This window comes from Eleginops maclovinus, chromosome 14 (assembly GCF_036324505.1).
Source record: "Eleginops maclovinus isolate JMC-PN-2008 ecotype Puerto Natales chromosome 14, JC_Emac_rtc_rv5, whole genome shotgun sequence".
NCBI classification, from domain to species: domain Eukaryota; kingdom Metazoa; phylum Chordata; class Actinopteri; order Perciformes; family Eleginopidae; genus Eleginops; species Eleginops maclovinus.
The window spans coordinates 7,008,764-7,029,169 of record NC_086362.1 but is presented as its reverse complement, the minus strand read 5'-3'; the positions used below and the strand labels follow the sequence as shown (position 1 = coordinate 7,029,169).

The window sequence follows — 20,406 nt, the reverse complement described above, 5'->3', positions numbered from 1 at the left end:
TGAGGGACTGTCATGGTTGACACTTCTCCTCAACATTGCGTGGAAGTCGGAAACAGTACGCAAGGAGTGACAGACCGGGGTGGTGGTTCCCCTTTTTAAAAAGGGGGATCAGAGGGTGTGTGCCAATTACAGAGGCATCACATTACTCGGCCTCCCCGGGAAAGTTTACTCTAAGGTGCTGGAAAGGAGGGTCCAGCCGATTGTCGAACCTCAGATTGAAGAGGAACAATGCGGTTTTCGTCCTGGTCATGGAACAACGGACCAGCTTTTCACTCTCGCAAGGATCCTGGAGGGGGCCTGGGAGTACGCTCATCCGGTCTACATGTGCTTTGTGGATTTGGAGAAGGCGTATGACTGGGTTCCAAGGGCGATACTGTGGGAGGTGCTGCGGGAGTATGGGGTGAGGGGGTCTCTACTCAGGGCCATCCAATCTCTGTACTCCCAAAGCGAGAGCTGTGTCTGGGTCCTCGGTAGCACGTCGGACCGATTTCCGGTGAGGGTTGGCCTCCGCAAGGGCTGCGCTTTGTCACCAATCCTGTTTGTGATATTCATGGACAAGATTTCGAAGCGTAGTCGTGGGGGAGGGGGTCTGCAGTTCGGTGGGCAAAAGATTGCACCACTGCTTTTTGCAGATGATGCGGTCCTAATGGCTTCATCGGTCTGTGACCTGCAGCACTCACTGGATCGGTTCGCGGAGTGTGAAGCGACTGGGATGAGGATCAGCACCTCCAAATCTGAGGCTATGGTTCTCAGCAGGAAACCGATGCACTCCAGGTAGGGAATGAAGCCTTATCCCAAGTGAAGAAGTTCAAGTATCTCGGGGTCTTGTTCTCGAGTGAGGGAACAATGGAGCGTGAGATGGGCCGGAGAATGGGAGCTTTACCGCACCGTTGTGACGAAAAGAGAGCTAAGCCAGAAGGCAAAGCTCTCTGTCTAGCGGGCCATTTTAGTTCCTACCCTCACCTATGGTCATGAAGGATGGGTCATGACCTAAGTTGTTGTAACCCATCTTAAAGGACAAAGGCATTGACATGCTTCAATTGGATATCAGATGTTTTCTGAGTATAGTTTTCTTTTGAATATCATTAACACTAAAAGAGAGGTTTTTCAACACTGAGATTTCAGTCCTGAGATTTCATTCTCTGGTTTTAAAGAGGCAAAATTAGCATGCCACATACATATTAATATCAGCAATGAATCATTTGCGTGTCAGAGATTTGGTAATCTGTTGCATGTCCGGCAGATGCTCCATGAGGGACCGTCAGCTTTATTCTTTTACTTTATAATTGCCCAAAAGAAAACTGATCTTTATTACAACACAGCATTTGGTAAATGTTTCATACACACTTGTTTTATTCACTCTAGTTGATAAATTATCCACCGTGCATTCACAAAGTGACTGACCCATTCCTCTGCCTTTCTTCAACCCTGCTCTTCTGTCTACGTCTCTGCTGCATGCAAAGCAGCGAGTCCATCAATCGTTCCCCTGAACAACCATTATTTCAGTGTTTAAAGAAGTGCTGAAAAAAACTTTGCAGTGGTGAACAAAGGGAAAGAAAATGTCAGTGCCTGAAGAAAAGGAGCTCCTTAATTGAGAGTGAATCAACCTCTGCCTAGAGCTGAATGTCAGGAGGTGCGATTGGAGATTGGCTGCAGATAATGAATAATTACATCAAACGTGCCAGACTGCGTGCACACGAGCGTGCAAGTTTCTCTGTTTTTGTATACGAGCAGGTGCAGAGGTGTGTGTTCTCTCTTGCATCAGTCTCTGTGTGTGTGTGGGCGGATCATGTGTGTGTCGGGTATGTTTTGAATGAGGAGAAGCCAGCTGGTGCTGTTTGAAATTCTCAACCAGCATCAGTGAGCTGAACATAATCTCCTCTTGCTATCACAGTCATTCGGAACAAACATATAACTGAACCTCATGGTAATTGGGGGGTCCATTACACTTTTGATCAGGAAGTCATTTGATACACTAAAGCACATCATTCCTCTTATTCGCTTGTGGCTTCAACCCTGTGCTGTTTTCTGAGTCATACTCAAACTCTTTCATAATCCGCTGATCAAAACAGGGATCTGATCGGAGTTCAGAGAGAACTTTTTAACACGCATCATATCTTCTTTCTTCAGCATGTCACAGATTAACTGGCTTTTGAAGAAGTGCAAAAAGGAAAATCAAAAGTCAAACCATTCTTTTTTACATCAGCTAAAAGATTACCTCTTTTAAAGTGGAAATGTTCTATTATCCGCGGTGCAGGAAATTTCTAATAACTCTGTATTTGCCCATCTCAGAAATGTATTTTTTTCCCCACTCTCAGGCTCATGTTGCAGAATTGAATTAATTGCTTTGCTTGACCAATTAGTATTCTCTTCATATATCTTGCCATTGGCATTTTTAAATCTTTAATGGCTCTTAATTTTTCATACTGTCTCGAGAATTTTTCTTCCTTGCTCCCTCGCTTTGGCGTTGTTGTGCGGAGATTATAAAGAAGGCCTGATAGTTGTTCTGAGATCTTAATATGCAGGAAGGATGCTTGCAGATTGATGCTAGCAGCAATACCTTGTTCATGCATTGGTCTTAATGTTTCCGTGTTTAGTGAATTGGGATTGTCTGCGTGGAGAAACATTAATCAGACTAATTAAAGACTCTAGCCTTAAGTCATGTAAAAACTGGCCTCTAGTATTGTAGTGATTCATTCTTCTAGAAGATAAAAAGCAGTCTAATAACATGTTCAATGTCAATACAGATGACGGTGCTACATTCTGTGTCTAAAACCATATGAGTGCTCAGTAGAAATATGACTAAAGAATATTTATTCAAATGAAAAAGGGGGAAACACTTCATGCCTCTTCCTTCCACCGTCCCTCAGGATTGCATGATCCGTTTTTCATCCTCTTTCCTCTCCCCTCATTCGCACCGTTTACCACATCACCTTCACATACAGCGGCAGTCCCTCTGCAGCCTAGCTCCTCTCACTGTATCAATGATCTGCCTCCACAGGCCATGGTGGAAACGGTCAACAATCTCCTGCAGCCCCAGGCACAGGCAGCGTGGAGAGAGCTGAGCACCGCAGAGCAGCTGAGGGCCGCCACCACGCTGCTGGACACGGTGGAGCAGGGCGCCTTCGTCCTCGCCGACAACCTGCTGAAGACGGACATCGTGCAGGAGAACACCGACAACATCCGTGAGTGCAAGCAGTGTCTGTCTTTACATGCAGGAGTCATTTACATGTGCATATGGAAGAGCATCAAACATCGCCTCCAGAAATGTTTTTAACCATATCAAAACAGGAGGAATTAGAAAAGACTCATTCTGTTGAGAGTTGTTTACAAAAGGTTTTTAGTGCCTTTGAACATTTAGTTTGGAGTCTGTCTTCACATGCATATGTCATTTACCTGTACACACACACATATATATATACTGTATATACATATGTATATAAAGAAACAGAGACTCGAGGGAAGAATTTTCAATATCCCCTCCAACGTGTGTTAATATACATACAAATAGTGTGTGTTCAATGGTTCAGGGATTTAGGCGCTTTGTTTGGAGTGTCTTTCAGCCCTGTAGTCAACTTGCCAGCGCTATGAACCCGGGAATGTTGGGGGGGTCCCCCACATTTAGAAACTGCCTGATGCTAACTTGTGTCGTGAGAATAGACTGAAACAAAATGCAGACATTTCTTATGACATATACAATAATATTATGCCTGCAATGTTTTCTGCCATGGCTACATGAGGAGAAACGTCCTCTTTATTCATTCCTATGGACAGTATTCACTGGGCAAATAAGATTTTTGCGCTTTGTTAGGCTCTTATTGACTCCTGCTGGCTCACACATACATTGCATTAAAACATACAGTATGTTTTATAATTACTATATACTTCCATACTTTCCAAATTACATTAGATGGCATGGATCAAATCCTGACAATAGTCATTTCCTGGAGGGAGACTTAATGTACTGTATCTGTATTTCTTTAGCTTGCTGTTTCTCAGCAATTAAAGCATTGAAAATTGCATGGCATCGAGCAAACACCTAATTATACTTTAATTTGGCTGACTTTGCCTGCATGAGTAAACCATCTTGGACAGAATTAAGTTAATTTGTCCTCAAGCTGCTGGGAAACAGATTAGTGGCTCAGCTGGAAGACAGCAACAGTGTGGGTTCTGATATTTAGGATAATAGAAATTGTAAAATGTTTTGTTTTATCTCTTTTATGTTCACATATGTCTGTGACTTTTATTCTTCTCTGGTCCGTTGTTACAGAGTTCACCATGCTGCTATTGATCAGGATTCTCTTGTAGGGATTAATGTTTCCTCTCTGCAGGAGGTCTGATGGCAGTCATTTAACAATTATCTCTGACAATTATTCTTATATTAATGTAATTTTTCAGCAGGACTTAACCACGTGTCGTGCAGACCATCGATCACTGCTCATTATCCGAAGTATAAATACCAACAGAGCACGGATAATGGAGCTACTGTCATCAGTAGTAGAATGTATTAAGTTTACATTGAAAGAGCACAAATGAAAATAAATGAAATAACCGTTTCAGAAGACGCCGGTTGGTGGGGCAAGGGGAATAAAAAGACGAAAATAATGCTATGATGAATTGCCTCTCTTCTCAGAACAAATCTAAAAATATAAGTCTGCTGACTTAAAAAGGAAGCGAGAATTAATAAAAGGGATTTGATTGTATCTGGCACAAAATTCATGTCGGTAAGAGATTCTGGTGTTGGAGAGGAATGGGGTTTTTCAGCTCGTGGAGGTAGTCTGGTTAATTGTGGGATTTTGACATGTGTACTGCGCCTCATCTCTCTACTTGCTTAGCTGATTTTTTTTTTTCCAGCGTGCCATGCAGGGGCGCTGAAATGAAAACCATTTAGACATCAGTGCAGAAGCTGACTCATGAACCCTCATACTAAGTTACACTGAAGTGTGTGACACCTGCTGTCAACACTTTTCTCCTGAACAGAGAAAAACCCTCGTCCCAAATTTCTAGCTGATAATGAGATCTATTTTCTTTCAAAGGGAGCAGGATATTTTCTCTTTCCATTGTGTGTGTGTTTGTGTTTACACATCACTCTTCGTCTGTGCGCTTTCCTCTCTGCATGATAATCTGATGAGCAGATTATCAGTGTTATTTAAACGGCTTTGAAAGTATAGCCTTCGGGGTCCAATGTCGGCTATGGCATCAAAGGAACTCCCTAAAACCCACCGTAAGCTTTTTTACACAACCTCACAGGGAAAAGAGAGGCAGAGAGGGAGCGGGGAAATGCTTCCTTTATTCCAGAGGCAGGCGTGGAATCCAGGGAACGGGGAGCTATCTGGGGTATTGTCTTAGCTAAGTCGAATAGGAATGTATCACCAAACCCCCTGGCCTTTGCAAAAGCACAAGAGAACCTTAAAACAAAAGAGAAAGTATGAGAACAGACACAAAGGGAGGATTAGATGTGGCCTCTTTGTAGCTTTCTTTGGCGATAACCTTTATCAAAGACAGAGATGTCACAGTCCACCGCCATCACATCAGTTGCATGCCTTATCAGGCTTAATGAAGTTTCTAGTCCTTACACTTGATGGAATTGTGTTTCCAGTTGAGATTCTCCAGCGCAGACTAATCTGCCGTTCAGTTTATGTGTGGAGATGACTGCCATTAGTGTGGTGCAGCGGCAGCTGGAGCGTGAAATGTTTGGACTGATCACCTCTGCAGCAAAGGAAGGGAGCCGATGTGACGCCGTCTCAAAACACGGGCCAGAAATTGGTCATTTGTGAAAACACATTAATGTCAGGCGTCATCGATGTAAAGGTTAGTCAGTAAGATTTAAAGAGGAAAGAGGAGGATCTCAAAATGATCTAAACATGGATGAGGATGCATTTGAGGGAACTTACTTCCTGCTTCTCCCCTGGAGCTAATTACGAGACTTCAGGAAGCCACTGGACCATAAATACAACCCCTGTAATTATATATATTACTGGTCCTTGGTTTTGGATAAACTACAGCATTTATTTATGGGAGTTTGTGCAACGTCTTTTCTTTCAACGCACGGTGGAGTCATCTCAGTGCTCTGGGAGATAATCTGACATTTAGGAATGGGTAGACTTCACACAGGTCAGCGGTCTCCCCTGATGAGAGCACACTCCACTGCTTTATGAAGCTGAATTGTATCCTGGCATTGTAATTCTGATGGAATTAGCTTTTTATATCCGCTGCTCTGCTAACAGCAGCCCATTTTTCTCTGCTGTGTGATGCTGGAGTCTTTGAACCATAAATTAGGAGCTGGATGCAGACACAACATCTGCTGAGCTGCAGCTCCTCTTTATCTGCTGCTCTCATCTCCTGCTCTCTACGCTCCTGCTTGAAATGAAGATGTCTTTTTATTCAAAGGCCAAAGAAAACCTTTGTTTTGACAGTCTGAGAGGAAACTGTGTCGCCTGAACTGTTGATAGGCAGTTGATTAAGAGTCCTGCAGACACACAGATATGAGAGAGGAAAGATGTGAAGTATTCAGGCTCAGCGGAGATGCATGGAGTAATAAAATCAGCTGCCACAGGAGAGAGGCTGTTTGAAAGGGATTTGTTTAAAGTTTACTCTCTTTTTTTTAAAACATCATATTGTCCGTGTAGTTTTACATTTCATATGCATGATGAAAGAATGTTCTTAAGAGTGATTTTGAAGTTCATTTTTTCATTATTTAACCCCATGTTACACTGAATTATTAAAGAAAACTTTGAACGCTGCCACCGTGAACAAATAGTCAAAAAGCTAAGAACATTCTGATGAATTGAATTAAATACTGTATCACAACATCCTTTTACAATCCATCAAGACTTACTTGGTCATGCACCATATTCACTGTGGAAGCATGTTAGAAAAACAATGCTTCTTTAAGAATTGAAGGTAACCCCGGGTTTAAAAAAAAAATTGTGAAGTATTTCTTGCAAATGGTATGTTTTGTGCTTGTTATGTGGTATGAAAGACCTGACTTTGCTGGATTTGCATCAACAAGAAAGTTACGGCCATAATAGCAGATAGTCCAACTATATGTAATCAGGTAATATTAAGTCTTTCAAAAATCCTAGCATCGAACTCTAGGCTCGAAATCAATAACCATATTAAATATTCTGTGGGATATTTAATATGCCTCAACTGTAATGCTGCTATGTATAATGAAAATCAAACGTATTGATTACAAACAAGCTGTCCTGTGTTTTCTCTGTGCAGAGCTGGAGGTGGCGAGGATGAGCACTGATGGGAACTTGCCCGATCTGAAGTTCCCACAGACAGGAGGACAGGGCAACTCCATCCACCTGTCAGGCCAACACGCTGAAGCAGCACGGGAGAAACGGTGAGGAAACACACTGTTAATCATGCTTCAGTTGGTGTGCTGTGTTTCATCCGGATCGCATTACTTTAAAAACAATTCCTGGCCTGCAATATTTAAAATAATTGTCTTACATTGCATGTGACTGCAAAGGTATAGCAGGAATTTCATAGCAGATGCATGTAAAAAACTTTACATTTTCCTTCCAAATCCTCTTATATGGTCTGCATATAAAACACCTGGATCGATGTGAGAGTTTAAATAGGACCGTACTGTACATTCCAGCACTGCCTCCAAACTAAAACGAGGCACAATGAGATATTTGTAATACCGCTCCATTTTTAGTTTTTATTATCAGCCCATGTAAATGAGGCTGAGCCCCCGCAGCGCCCGGCTCCTCTCAGCTGGAGGACGCGTCCACGTCCAGCCGGGCTCAGGATCATTAGAGCAGGGTGGCCCATATTTTCCCGTCAGACGGCGCCGTAGCACCCTAACTGTTTCCTTTTCATCTGAGTGAGTGATCTCAGTCACGGCAGGAGGGAGCTTCCTTTCATATCAATACTCCACAGTGAGGCTGCAGGAGGTGAAAGTGAGGAAGAGGATTTTAACGAGAGAAATGCTCGCCTTTGTCAGTGCCAACAGAAGAGACTTACCACATTTTTGGGATGCTGAATTAAAATAACTGTCTGTTGATGTTGGAAAGGTTTCTTTCCTCTTGTGGAATTATTTTGGCAACGCTGACACTGGTCTGTTTTTTGACAGTTTCTGATTCTAGTGATAACAAAGTGGGAGTACTCCCAGTGCCTTTTGTGTTTTTATTTCCTGTTTTTCATTTGTGTTGCTTAAGCTCAATAGCTTTTGATAGTATGTATAAGCCTTCTAACTAGCATATTGTTGTCAAATTGTATAACCACTGCACGGCATGGACTGCCCAAGTGCTGTGCTCATTATGATTTGGTTCTTTCTTCTTTTTGAGGCACGATTGCTCGTTTCACTTGACTAAAATCTTAATCCCAGAGCATGCAAATCTAGTTTAGATACATATTGACGAGTGAACATCTAGCTTCGTGGCACCACAGAGTTTAGGGCATGTCTCCCTGTTAATGTGTTTGTCAGCGTATTCTCTGCTGGGGACTGACTTTTTGTCCCATCGTCTTGCTACAGGTGAGATCCGGATTGCGTTTGTCCTGTACAAACACATCGGGATCTACCTGTCGACGGAGAACGCCAGCATGAAACTTGGCAGCGAGGCCATGGCGACCAATTACTCTGTCATCGTTAATTCCCCGGTCATCACCGCGGCCATCAACAAGGACTCCAACAAAGTGTACCTCTCGGACCCCGTCATATTCACCATCAGACATCTGCAGGTACGCTATGCTTTCTGCTCCTTTTGCACACAAAAAAATCACGTCTCAAACCAAGAAAGATACGTTTTATTCAGGAAGAGGTGTGAAGGATTGCTCATAGAGTTGTTGTTTATTAGTCTGAACAAACACCAGAGTGATCTCTTGAACAAATATCCATCACACGAAGCCTCACTGCAGGCTGCTGAGTCATGGTTGGGAGCCACGACTTCTCCCTCTTGACTCCATTATCTTCTCCACACTCTGCTTCCCTCCAAATATCCCTGTTTTGTCTGCGAACAACGCCCTCAGCGATTACCATGCGTGCTGAACAACCATAGGAGAATTGCAGCAGGTCTCATGTGTAGGAGGGACCTGGCAGGAAGCAACACGGCAGAAAAACCCTGCAGAGGGAAAGAGAATAAAAGAAGGAGAGCTTATGGATGTCAAATGGTGGTGAAATGTCAGGGGGCAACATCAGTGCAGTTATTACTCTGACTCACCTGCCTTAAGAGTCATTTGCAGATTAAACAATTTTACTGTTGGTGCTTTAGTACTCCTCACATTGATAAAACCATGCCCTTTCACAAAAGTGTGTCACCTGCACTCTTCTGCTTACTGTCTTTCCATCACGCTAAATTGACATAGACACACAGACATTTACATACAGAGTGAATTCTGTGTACACCGAGGCCTGTACAATTAATCGTAAAATAATCATGCGCAATTAATTAAACTTGATTGGATGCAATATTGACTTTTTGCATCTACAACAGCGTGCTGTGGAGCATCAAATGAAGAGCTTCTGACGCTCTGATTACCTGGCCTGGTTGTGGCCAGGACAGAGGCTTTGTTTTGTGTGAGAATAAATCATATTTAGTGTCACAAATACAATGAGCTTTATTTATATTTGGCTTCAAGAATAAAAGAAAAATAACTGAGATAATCATATCTCTATTATATCACATCAACTGACACATGTTATCATCCCGAACGCCAACAAGCACTCCGGTCCCAGCTGTGTGCGTCACTTTTTTTGTGTTTAGAGTTTTGCATCATTTCTGAAGCAGCTCGTAATGGTAATGTTTTGAGCCGCCGTAAAAAAAATATAGATTTTTTATTTGAGGTATGTTGAGTCGACCTTTACTTTGCCCTTGAAAGTAAACCTGAGTGTTCTAATCTCAAGTGCAATTTATTTGGCTCTCCACACTTAATTCCGCTCCCATGCGCGAGGTTTTGGATCGCTGCTCTTCTGGGGAAATGATGATGTGTCCTCTGGTTATTGTTTTGCTTCCCTGCCTCGCCACTTAATGGGACCAATTAAAGCCATTAATGGGACGGAGGGTCGTCCTATCTGCTCGCCGTGGAGTCTTTTACACGCCATTTGGATGGGTGAAGGGTAAACTCAGTCAGCGGCAAATTTACATTCACAAAGGATAAACCTTATTAGACTAATTAGCCTACAGCGAGAGTGAGAGTATGACAAACTGCAGCTCCTCGCAGAGTTAACAGTAAGACGGCGGACATGTTTAACCTTGGCAGCTGTGCATCACAAAGAAAAGCCACATCTGCTTTGGCTTGTGAAGACACAAAAGAAATTGGGCTCGAGAGGGACGGACGGTTGATGTATCTATTTATCAGTACTTATGTTTTGTTGTGCAGTGGTTGGGGGTGACTTGTGTAAAATGGCAGGCGAGATGGCAGAGGCGCAGTGAATGTTAAACAGAGCGGCAGTCCATTAGAGTTATAAAGGAAGGGAAAAAAACTATGAAAACAGGCAGGATTTGCATGATGCTGTATGGCAGTAAAACTGGCTGTATTTTGGAAAGGACAGGAGAAAACAAGTCTGTTATCAAGTTGTATATTCTTCAAATAAAGCAAAGTTTAAATTGATAAAACTAATTGGCTAAACTCCATACCCCTTCTTTCACCTTGTCAGAAGAAAACATGTTAATATTCTAAGGAAATAAAAAAAGAAAATACATTTGAAAAAAAAAGATCTTTACCTGAGATTTCCTCAGAAATAAGTATTTTAGCATAAAAAAAAAAACATATTTTCAAATCTTTGAGACAAGAAAAATAATGAGATGATCCCTGTGTTTCATCTTGCGGTGGGATAATCTCTCTTCACACTTTCAGTTGTAGATCTAATAGGCAGTTGTTCCACAATTGAATATTGCACTTGTCCATATTGCAATACAAATACACAAATAAATGAAGAACAGATTATTCAACTGAAAGACGGCAACACTAATGTATTGTTGATATAAATTAAAACTTTTGCTAATGTTTTTCCTCTAACAGCAGTCTGAGGAGAACTTCAACCCCAACTGTTCATTCTGGAGTTACTCCAAGAGGACTATGACCGGTTTCTGGTCCACGCAGGACTGCCGTCTGCTCGGCACCAACCGCACACACACCACCTGCTCCTGCACACACCTCACCAACTTTGCCGTGCTCATGGCCCACGTGGACGTCAAGGTAGGCAAACTCTACCCTCCTCCTGCTTCTCAACTGACCTATTTATCATCAAAAAGTGCAATTTACCAAAAGTATCTGAGAGGAATGAAAAGGCATTGATCCGTCAGTAACGCTTTACACAGCCGCTTACAAGGAGAGTGAGCTTCAGCAGTTTCTGTTTGTCAATATGTGTTTTATATTTGCCTTACATTTTAAGTTCACGGGGTTGTAATAGATTGAGAAGTGTTTGCTGACCTTCACAACACTTTGTAGACTAACATTTAAAGTGCCAATAAACACACACACACTCTTCATATAGTTTTAAACAATGGCCCCGTTTCTGTAAAGTGTGTATCGATTGCAGCTGTCTGAAAACTCCAGTGTAACAGCCCAAATGTATGATGAGCTGCAGCAAACAATGCCTGTTTCAAGTACATCTTTACATGTTATTGTTGACTTTTTAACCTTTATGTAACACTTGTCTTCAGGCTTTATATATGTTTGGACTGTTTTTGTGTCTCTTTTGCCTCTTTTCATAGCAGTAGAGTCAAATCCTTGTATTTGCTTATTTTATTTTATGCATGAAAGTGGTATTTTATTTACCCATAAAGGCAGAATAGAGAGAAAAGGGGGAACATTAACATAGTATCCTCATATTGCAGGATTTTATCAATGCACCATTTGTTTTTTTCTGCCTTCAGGGTAGATGCAGAAGCTAAGTGGAATGAGCGCAGTTAGTGTGAGTGCCGGAGAGCAATTCATTGGGAGGTGCTAATGGAAGTTGTAAAAAAAAATAAGGCCTGTTCCAGTAAAGAAAGTGTAATTTGGCTGGGAGATGTATGTGTTGTTTTTATTGTGGGCAGCACTTTAGAAAGCTCGGTAGGTAGAGAGAATGTTAGAGATGAAGTTCTCTGATGCTGGCAGATGGATTAATAATTCCTGTCACAGGAAGTTTGAAGACTTTCAGCTGACAGGGAGAGTCTGGGCGCTGCTGTGGCATCTGTCTCTGAGAGACTCTCTTCTCAATCTCCGTCCCAGTTGGCTGTTGTCCATGAAACCACTCGACCTGCCTTCACCTCTCAAAAAACATACATGCACACAATCTGAAATTCATCTTCCTCCTGCACACATGGCTCCAGGGAGGGCTGGGTGATGGGGTTTCTTCCAGAGGGAGCAACTGTTTGTCACTCAGCAGCGTGACTTTGCTGCCACTAAGCTCTCTGCAGGCTGAAGGCCAGGCTGGAATAGAGAGGGAGGCGAGAAGAATGGGATCTTTCACGCAGTGAAAGCAAAGCAGGGGGAAAGGAAGCCGTAAAAGGGGCGCTTTCAGTCAGCCCAATCCTTTAGCGGTTTGGAAAGCCTGCCTTGCTTGTGGCACTGCATTCACCGGAGGAAAGTGGACAGTTGTTACACCCCAGTTCTGAGTGATAGCGCTTTCCCCCCCTGCCTTACTCTTTATCTTTTCTCCACTCTGCTGTTATAAAAGGCCGCTTGTTCGAAGGTGCCGCTGAATGGCAGATACGGAGGCTTTTTATTTGCCAAACTGTCACAGTGTTGTGTCTGAGAACACCGGTGAAAGGAGTGTGTATGTGAGAGGCAGAGAAAGAAATTTCATAAATGCAAGACATTCAGTGTTTTTGTATCCATGGAAACAGGGCATACCAATGCTGATCCCTGCATTGTTATTACTCATTACCCTCCGAGCAGCAGATTATATTCTAACCTTGTTTATTTCTTTAGTGGCATCGAAGAGAAGATGGGCGAAGCTGTAATTACAATTTTCCTTCAGAGGACAGACGCTCCTTGCCGCAGCGCCGCCATCATCTTTCATCTTGTTGTTGTTTAGCTCATGGATGCTGGGCACACTACGCATAGTGATACTCAGGGATCTTTATCTTGGAGTGTTTTATTTTCAGCACCAAGTTATTGCATGCAAAATGCCACATAATGTGCATGAGACTTTATGACCGCTCTCCTTTTGCCCTTGGTGCTGATTTAGGAAGCGGATGTAATGTGCATTTTCAGCTCACATCTAGTAGAGAGATACTCCAATCTGTCAGAGAAAGTTGATAAGTAGACATGGTAGATTTTCACCTGAAAATTACAATTATTATTTATCCATTATATTATTGTTACTCAGTCTGTACCATAAACTCTAACATGTCCCAGTTCTTTCTGACTCTTTTGAGACCTAAATGTTGTCATAATACATGTGCACAAATGCACTATGGGCAAAGGTAGAAACTGTTCGTGAGATTAGACTCCCCTCACAGTGTCGCATCAGGATTAATTCAGTTGTCAACTTGTTCCTCAGAATAATTTCTAAATCACATCTCAAAGATCTTTAGAGCCTCGAGGTTTTCTAATGCAGTGCCCTTAATGGGATTACCTCATGTGAGATCTTCCTTGAGAACTCATTAAAGTCCAATATCTGAACCGAACACTTCAGTCACTCAAACGATATCTGTCAGAAGCAGCGATCAGGTAATGCCACTCAGACAATCACAAGGGCATCGAGAGATGCCACCACCGCCGATGCGTCTCCACTCGAGCTTCTTGTTTGCTAATTTTAAAGCGCTTTCTGATGCCTTCCACTGATCCGGATACCCGAAGCGAAGGGCGCCAGCGGCCGCATAACCACAGGAAAACTCTTCTTCCAGACGGCAGCTGTGTGTGAGAGATTATACGTCTCTTTGGTATCTTTAAATTATAATTGCAAACTGAGTTTTTTGCAGCAACTTATTTAAATGTGACTTTGCTGAGAGCACTGATGATTGTAACCTCAAGATGTCCTGATTTTGAACCCTCTTGCTGTGTTTGAAGAAAATGTATTTTGGTCTCTATCCGGTAGATTCGTGTTAAGTTTGATTTATATTATTGTCTCATGTATAAATAATACATCCAGAAAGATAGTCCAGAAGTGGCACCACCAACTAAAGGAAACACTAAACAAATCATGATGCTTTTTACAAGCTGTAGAAACCAAAGATCCACTAAAGAAAAATCACGGAGGGCCATCATGTCAACAGGGTCTTCTTCAAACATCTTCCAGATTCCCTTTATAGGCATTGAAGCATCGGAGGCTCAGTCTTTGAATTAAGGTCCCCAAGTTGTGCATTGAGATGAGAACACACCTTTGAATTAAAGCTCAAGCCCCAGCTGAAGACGTGTGGAGCTGCAGTGCTTCCACCTATAGGCCGTTATTCACGCAGTAGATGTGTGTGCTCAGATATGCCCCTGGGAGGCATTGAGCTACTGGTAAGTGCCACTTTCCCCGACACACCAGTAAATATAAATCAATGGCACATCCCCCTGCATGATGGAGAGGGCGAAATTTGGGTAGCATTCATCACTGTCTTCACGGGACATCTCCAGCCGGGCACCATCAGACGGTAGCTGTGATGAGAGAGGACGGTCAAGGTTAGCGCTGTGTTTCATGTTGTACGCATGGTGCTGGGAATAAATCTGTTTAAGGCACAGCCTCAGAGGATGGAGACCACATTAAGTGCCATAGCAACTGAAAGACCTGCTCTGGCCTTATATCATAGTTATCGAAGCTCCGAACATAGTGTGACATGAGGTGCATGTGCTGAATGTCAACTCCTGCCATGCACGCTGGAATCTCTCCCCCAGCCCCTTTTAAATGTGACGAATTCGCCTGCAACTGATTCATACGGCCTCTCTGCAACTCCGGATCATAAATCCTCTGTCGTACCCTAGGTGAAGGTGTCACATGACTCCCTGCAGCAGGCCACTAGCCCTCAGCACGGCCTGACCGTATTTCATGAGTCAAAGCTTGATGCAGCGGCAGATTTATGCATTTTAATTGGATTGGCTTCATAGCCCCATGCTGGGAGCGGTTCTGTTGGGAAGAAGGGGATGACGCTCTGTTCTCTTCGCCACTTCACCCTACAGAGAACGGGTTCAGGAGGCTTTGGCTCGGATCACAGAGTGTTATGGTAATTAAGTGTGTCTGATGTGAAGTGAGGTTCAGATGGTGCGACCAGCGCGATGCAAAATGCTCGTCGCCACGTCTGCTCCTACTTGTCGGAGTGCTTGAGAGCCCAGAAACTTTATTCTGTGCTACAAGGAGAGCAGATCAGGGGCAAAGCCAATCGGCCCAGGCATCCGTCTGCTGGAATGATAAAGTATGTGTTTAAAAAATAGGAGAAAAACTGAACAGATAAAAAAAGATGGGAAGACAAATCAAATGTGCACAAATGTGCCTCGCTCCACTAAGTAACATGGCCGCTGTGTGACTCGGCGACAGCAAGTACATTTCAGAGGAAATTACGTCCGGCCGCGGTAGAGCCTCCTGGACTGATTCCAATCATTGAGGCTTGTCAGTGTGAGGTAAGGTGCCGAGGCTCTGCAGATCACATCATTTGCCATCCTGCCTGGGCACAGCCCCCAGTGAAAGGAAACTTTTCAGCAGAGACAATGTGGCTGGCGACGTGTCAGCCATCATGCACCTCCCAGAACAAAGACATGGTTCCTCAGTAAATCCATCACCAGGTGTAGAACTTGACCATTTTCTCTGACCTGCCCCCTCTTCAATGGGAGGAGAAATAGTGATGGATTGTGCCGGAGACCTAAGGGTCCCCTCACAATGTGCAGCAGCTAGTACCACCCACCGCATCAATACCTCTATAATGCTGAACTGTGTGTCACATGCACCTACAGCGCAGGCAGGCACAGCCATCTGTTGCCACCCACTGCGTGTGCACCCCTCTAAAGTACGTCTCACACACACACACACACACACTGCTCTATGTAACATCTTGCAACCCCCCCACCCTCGCCCCTCCAACATATACACAACGGCTCATCAGGCAGGAAAATCAAAAGAGCGCTCTCCCCAGACTGGAGGAGCGCTGCGGCTGTTATTGTAGCCGAGCGCCTTAATGATCAGCATCTGTTCCCCTCTATGCTGCCTCTAAACAAGGCTCTCTGCCATACTTCATCCCCCTAGTTCCGTCACTGTAACTCTACTGGGGGGAAGCATGAAGAAGAAAGACAAACCACTCGTGGGTGTTGATGGTCTCTCTCTCCCTGCCCCCAGAAAATACTGCTGACTGGCTTTAAGAATGAGCTTGCCTGAGAGATATGCATGCCTTCGCTGTGTTGTTTCTCTCCGTAAGCAAATATTTCCCTATAGCTGAGCGTCTTGCATTTTTGCAGCAAGCCAAGGCTGCGTACACACACCTTTAATATCTCTAAAGACTGGTTTTATCTGGTCTGTGATGCACACACTGTTAAAAGGAGAAGCTTCTGCCTTCAAACAAATAATTCCTGTCTGATCCCCCTTAGCATCCACACACACACACACACATCATGTTAAGACTTTCCCCAGACAGTAGCTGAGTCCCAAAAGGAATAACAGTCTGCCATTTCTTTTTTTTTTAAAACATCCCTTCCCCTTGGGGAGCCTCTACTCCTCCCTGGTAGCATGATAGTAAACTGTCAGATGATTTAGCAGTCCCTAAAACTTTTTATTTTGTTAATCCATAACTTCTAACTGTTTCAATCACATATGCATTACTTTAAGCTAGCTTTTAGAGTTTCAGAGTAAAAGCAGAAATGCTCTAGCCGATGTTTACACATTTCTAACCAAGCTCCAGTGCTAACAGTTTTTCCTTGGCAGGTTTTTGGCAGAAGTTTATTTCTCAGTCTTTGTTTAAGGCCACATAAGTCGGTTATTCTGCAGATCTCGCTGTTTTTGGGCAAGTTGCCTTTGCCCTCTTCTGTCCAAGTATCCCTGTGTGCACTTGGCTTTTATGGACTGATGTAAATTCTCTTTCATGGCCGCGGAGGAATCGCTGTTGATCCTTATCTCTCCTGTAAAGCCACAGATTTATGGTCAGGAAAAGGCTTTTTAGAGCCCAGAACTGGCTGTGGTTGCAAATTACACTTTGAAAGGAGAAACATTTCTAAAAGCATCAGTGGCAGTTATTGAGCATGTCGTGCTTTGATTGTATTTCTGTTGTGTTGGTGGGAGACACCTGCCGCCCTCTGGACCGCTCACTTTGTTCCACTTGTTTCCTCAGCGAGATGAAACAGTTCAGATTGATTCACGCTGAGTAATTCATGATTGATGTGTGCCACCTGTGGCTCACTCTGGCACGGGGTATTGAATGCACACTACACATAAACAAAATAATATTGAAAATGAAAGAGAGGGTCCGCTGAGACTGGAAGGTGATTTAATTGTATGGTCTTGTTTTAATTTTTAATTTCTTGTCTTTATCAGCGTTATCTTTTCGATGCAGTCAAACCAATATTTGGGTCTGTGTCCAATGTATTTGAAAAAAACTTTTTGCTGGACATTGAAGCAAGTTGACCTCTTTCTTTATGCCCTCCTCTTGCAGAACACAGACCCAGTCCATGACATGCTCCTGGACGTGATCACCTGGGTGGGCATACTCCTGTCTCTGGTCTGCCTGCTCATCAGCCTCTTCACCTTCTGCTTCTTCCGCGGTCTGCAGAGCGACCGTAACACCATCCACAAGAACCTGTGTATCAGCCTGTTTATCGCAGAGTCTCTGTTCCTGGTGGGCATCAACCGAGGGGACCAGCCGGTAAGATACCGTCTATGGAGTGTGTTTATTTAGCACCGCTGCAATAAGCCTCCTGCACAAGGTACTGTAAAAGTGGTACATTTCTAAATCATTGCTTTTACACTCTTTATGCTAAGCTGGGCTAAGGTATCTAGCTGCTGGATCCAGCTATTAAAATATTTTATATACAAACATTAGAGTTCAATCAAGTTGTTATCGTACTCCTGCCAAGAAAACAAAGAGGGTTACGCAGAGTTAATTTTAAAGATTAAGTGTTGGATTGAAATCAGTATCATAAGGTAATCGAACATATGTAAATATGACAACAACATACTGACATTAAATAAAAAACACTTGAAATATAAGGCCAATATGAGTTTAACTTCTTTATATAAATCAGGTTGCCAGATTTTCAACATCTGGTCAGTAAGGAGTGCAATGAAAGTGTCTAAACAAATAAAGACAACATTTTATAAACACATTTTTGATAATTAATAGTCCAGAGAAAGACAAGCCTCCACCATCTTCTCCTCTGATTTTAAAAGGGTGTGTAACCTTTGCTGTCCCTCCCGCAGAGAGAGAGCCTGTGGCCATGAACTTTCAGATTCTGCTCGGCACTGAGATGAAACGCTGAAAGGAGAGAAATAGATGCACTTTATTCCACAAACACTCCTCTTGGTCCCCTGGCTGCAAAGAAGCAAACGCTCACTTGAGATGACTCGCACACAAAACACAAATGTTATTCTCTTGTGTAAGGCACACACTCAACGACATTAATTCATCCTTTCACTCCCTAACCTCCTCATGCTGCTCTTCTCACATTTGTAAACTCTTCAGAGTAATCTGCATTAATCCTTTCAATACAGTAAACCGTCTTTTAATAACTGGAGTTTCAGCTGTGTGTCATCTTCAAGTGTGTGTGTTCACACTCTAGACAAATGTCATTACATGTGTACTGGAGGGCGGAGGGCTTTGCTCCACCCACAGCTTCCTGCTGTCGTGTCATTTCTGCTTCCAACGAGGCACAGTTATATTTGCTCAGAGGGAACACATACTGTAAAAGATTGTATGAAAGTATGTGTAATTTATTTTATAACATAGTGTTATCCTAAGCATACTATTAGCTGAACTAATGCTAACCAGAAATACATGATTCCTAGTTGTAATAATAATAATAATACAAAATAATATAAACAATAAAAAGATGATCACCTCATTGAGAGCTCATCGAAGAGCAATGGTGCATTCACATACTGCTGGGAAAATACTCTTTTCCGTGAAAGGGAGGACTTCATTTATGCTGCACTTTTTTTGTAAAACAAACTGGTTGAAACAGGAATAAATAAATACAAACATTCAGGAACGCAATGTTATAAATAATAATTCATAGTACATACTCAATAACACCCTACGGGGTAAAATTCATAAAAAACAACAATTAAACAACATAATTAAATTTAAAACCAAACAATAGCAGATTCAAATAGTAGTTTTTTTCGTGCAAGGTGCATAAAATGAGACCATTAAAACTTAAGCTAAAATAAAACAAATAGAAAATGCAACAATAATTGTAGATTAAAAGTTTAAAAAAAGAAAATTCTAAATAAAAAATAGAAGGCAATAACATTAACAAGTTAATAACATTTACAGAGAAAGAAATACTGCAGTGTTGTTATTTTTTGCCTAATGTTTTCAAATGATAACTGTCATGGTATATGTTTCCATTCAGCTTAAACACTCCCAAAAAAACCAGGACACAGATGATTTGTTTCCATGAAGTTTACTGGGAATCTTGTGAAACTGTAAACACAGAACAATGAGATACGATCAAGTCAACCAAACAGCAAGCAACTGTAAAGCAGAAAGCTAAATTTAGCACTAACTTAGCCTAGCAACACAATTAGCGTCTTAGCCGTCTGAATATACTCGCAAACTCAAAATACTTGACGACCTAATGTTATAACGTGCATTAATAGACTTTAAACAGACTTTGCCTTGGCAAAGAGAGAGAAAGAATAGCCTTTAGCTGAGGAGCTGATGACTGGATGTGCTCACGCAACTGTATCTGATCGCGGCATGGCAAATTTACTTCCTGTCTCCCATTATGCACTGCTTATATATTACCATGGTTACAAAAATAACCCGATCACATTAAACTATGATAGCAGAATAACAAACACATTTCTAAAGGCACAACATTAACAATATCAAAGATAAACCTCAAAGCTTTCTCTCTGAATTTAAACAAAATGCTCAGCCCTTTACCTCGCCCTCTATAACCTTTTTATGGGTTTGATTCACAGCCCGGCTCTAGGATCACTCTCCTGCACTGCAATTAATGTCCACTCAACCTTTTAGTTATTTAATTGAACCCATTTCAGTGACAAAACACCCCAGTTATGTTCAACTGTGCCGATAATTAGATCAATCCATGATGGTAGCAGTGTGTCTTATTGTTGTTAGAAAGTGTTTGGGCACATGCAGACTTAGAGAGTGTGTAACTACATGATGTGCTCCCGCACACTTGGCCGCAGTATTGAATGCTCTGAGCTCCAAATGGCTGCAGGACTGTGGACTCCTCTTCTTCATATCTCCCTTTCAACCATGCCGGCTACAGCAAACAGGAACACATGGGCTCAGTATCTGCAGCTCCTGCCAGTCACCACAGGCTCACTTCCAACAGCTTCAGCCAAACAGAGCTTAGCAATGCTAATTG

At 42.6% G+C, this 20,406-nt stretch overlaps 1 protein-coding gene across 1 annotated transcript in view; it reads left to right on the top strand.

The window, feature by feature from the left end:
- The window catches only part of LOC134876087 (adhesion G protein-coupled receptor L3-like), a 172,302-nt gene that overhangs the window by 129,949 nt on the left and 21,947 nt on the right, over positions 1 to 20,406 (top strand). Inside the window, 6 exon segments of the mRNA XM_063900934.1 lie at positions 3,002 to 3,185; positions 7,228 to 7,319; positions 7,321 to 7,351; positions 8,492 to 8,697; positions 10,978 to 11,154; positions 17,502 to 17,711. Coding sequence (XP_063757004.1) covers positions 3,002 to 3,185; positions 7,228 to 7,319; positions 7,321 to 7,351; positions 8,492 to 8,697; positions 10,978 to 11,154; positions 17,502 to 17,711 — 900 coding nt within the window.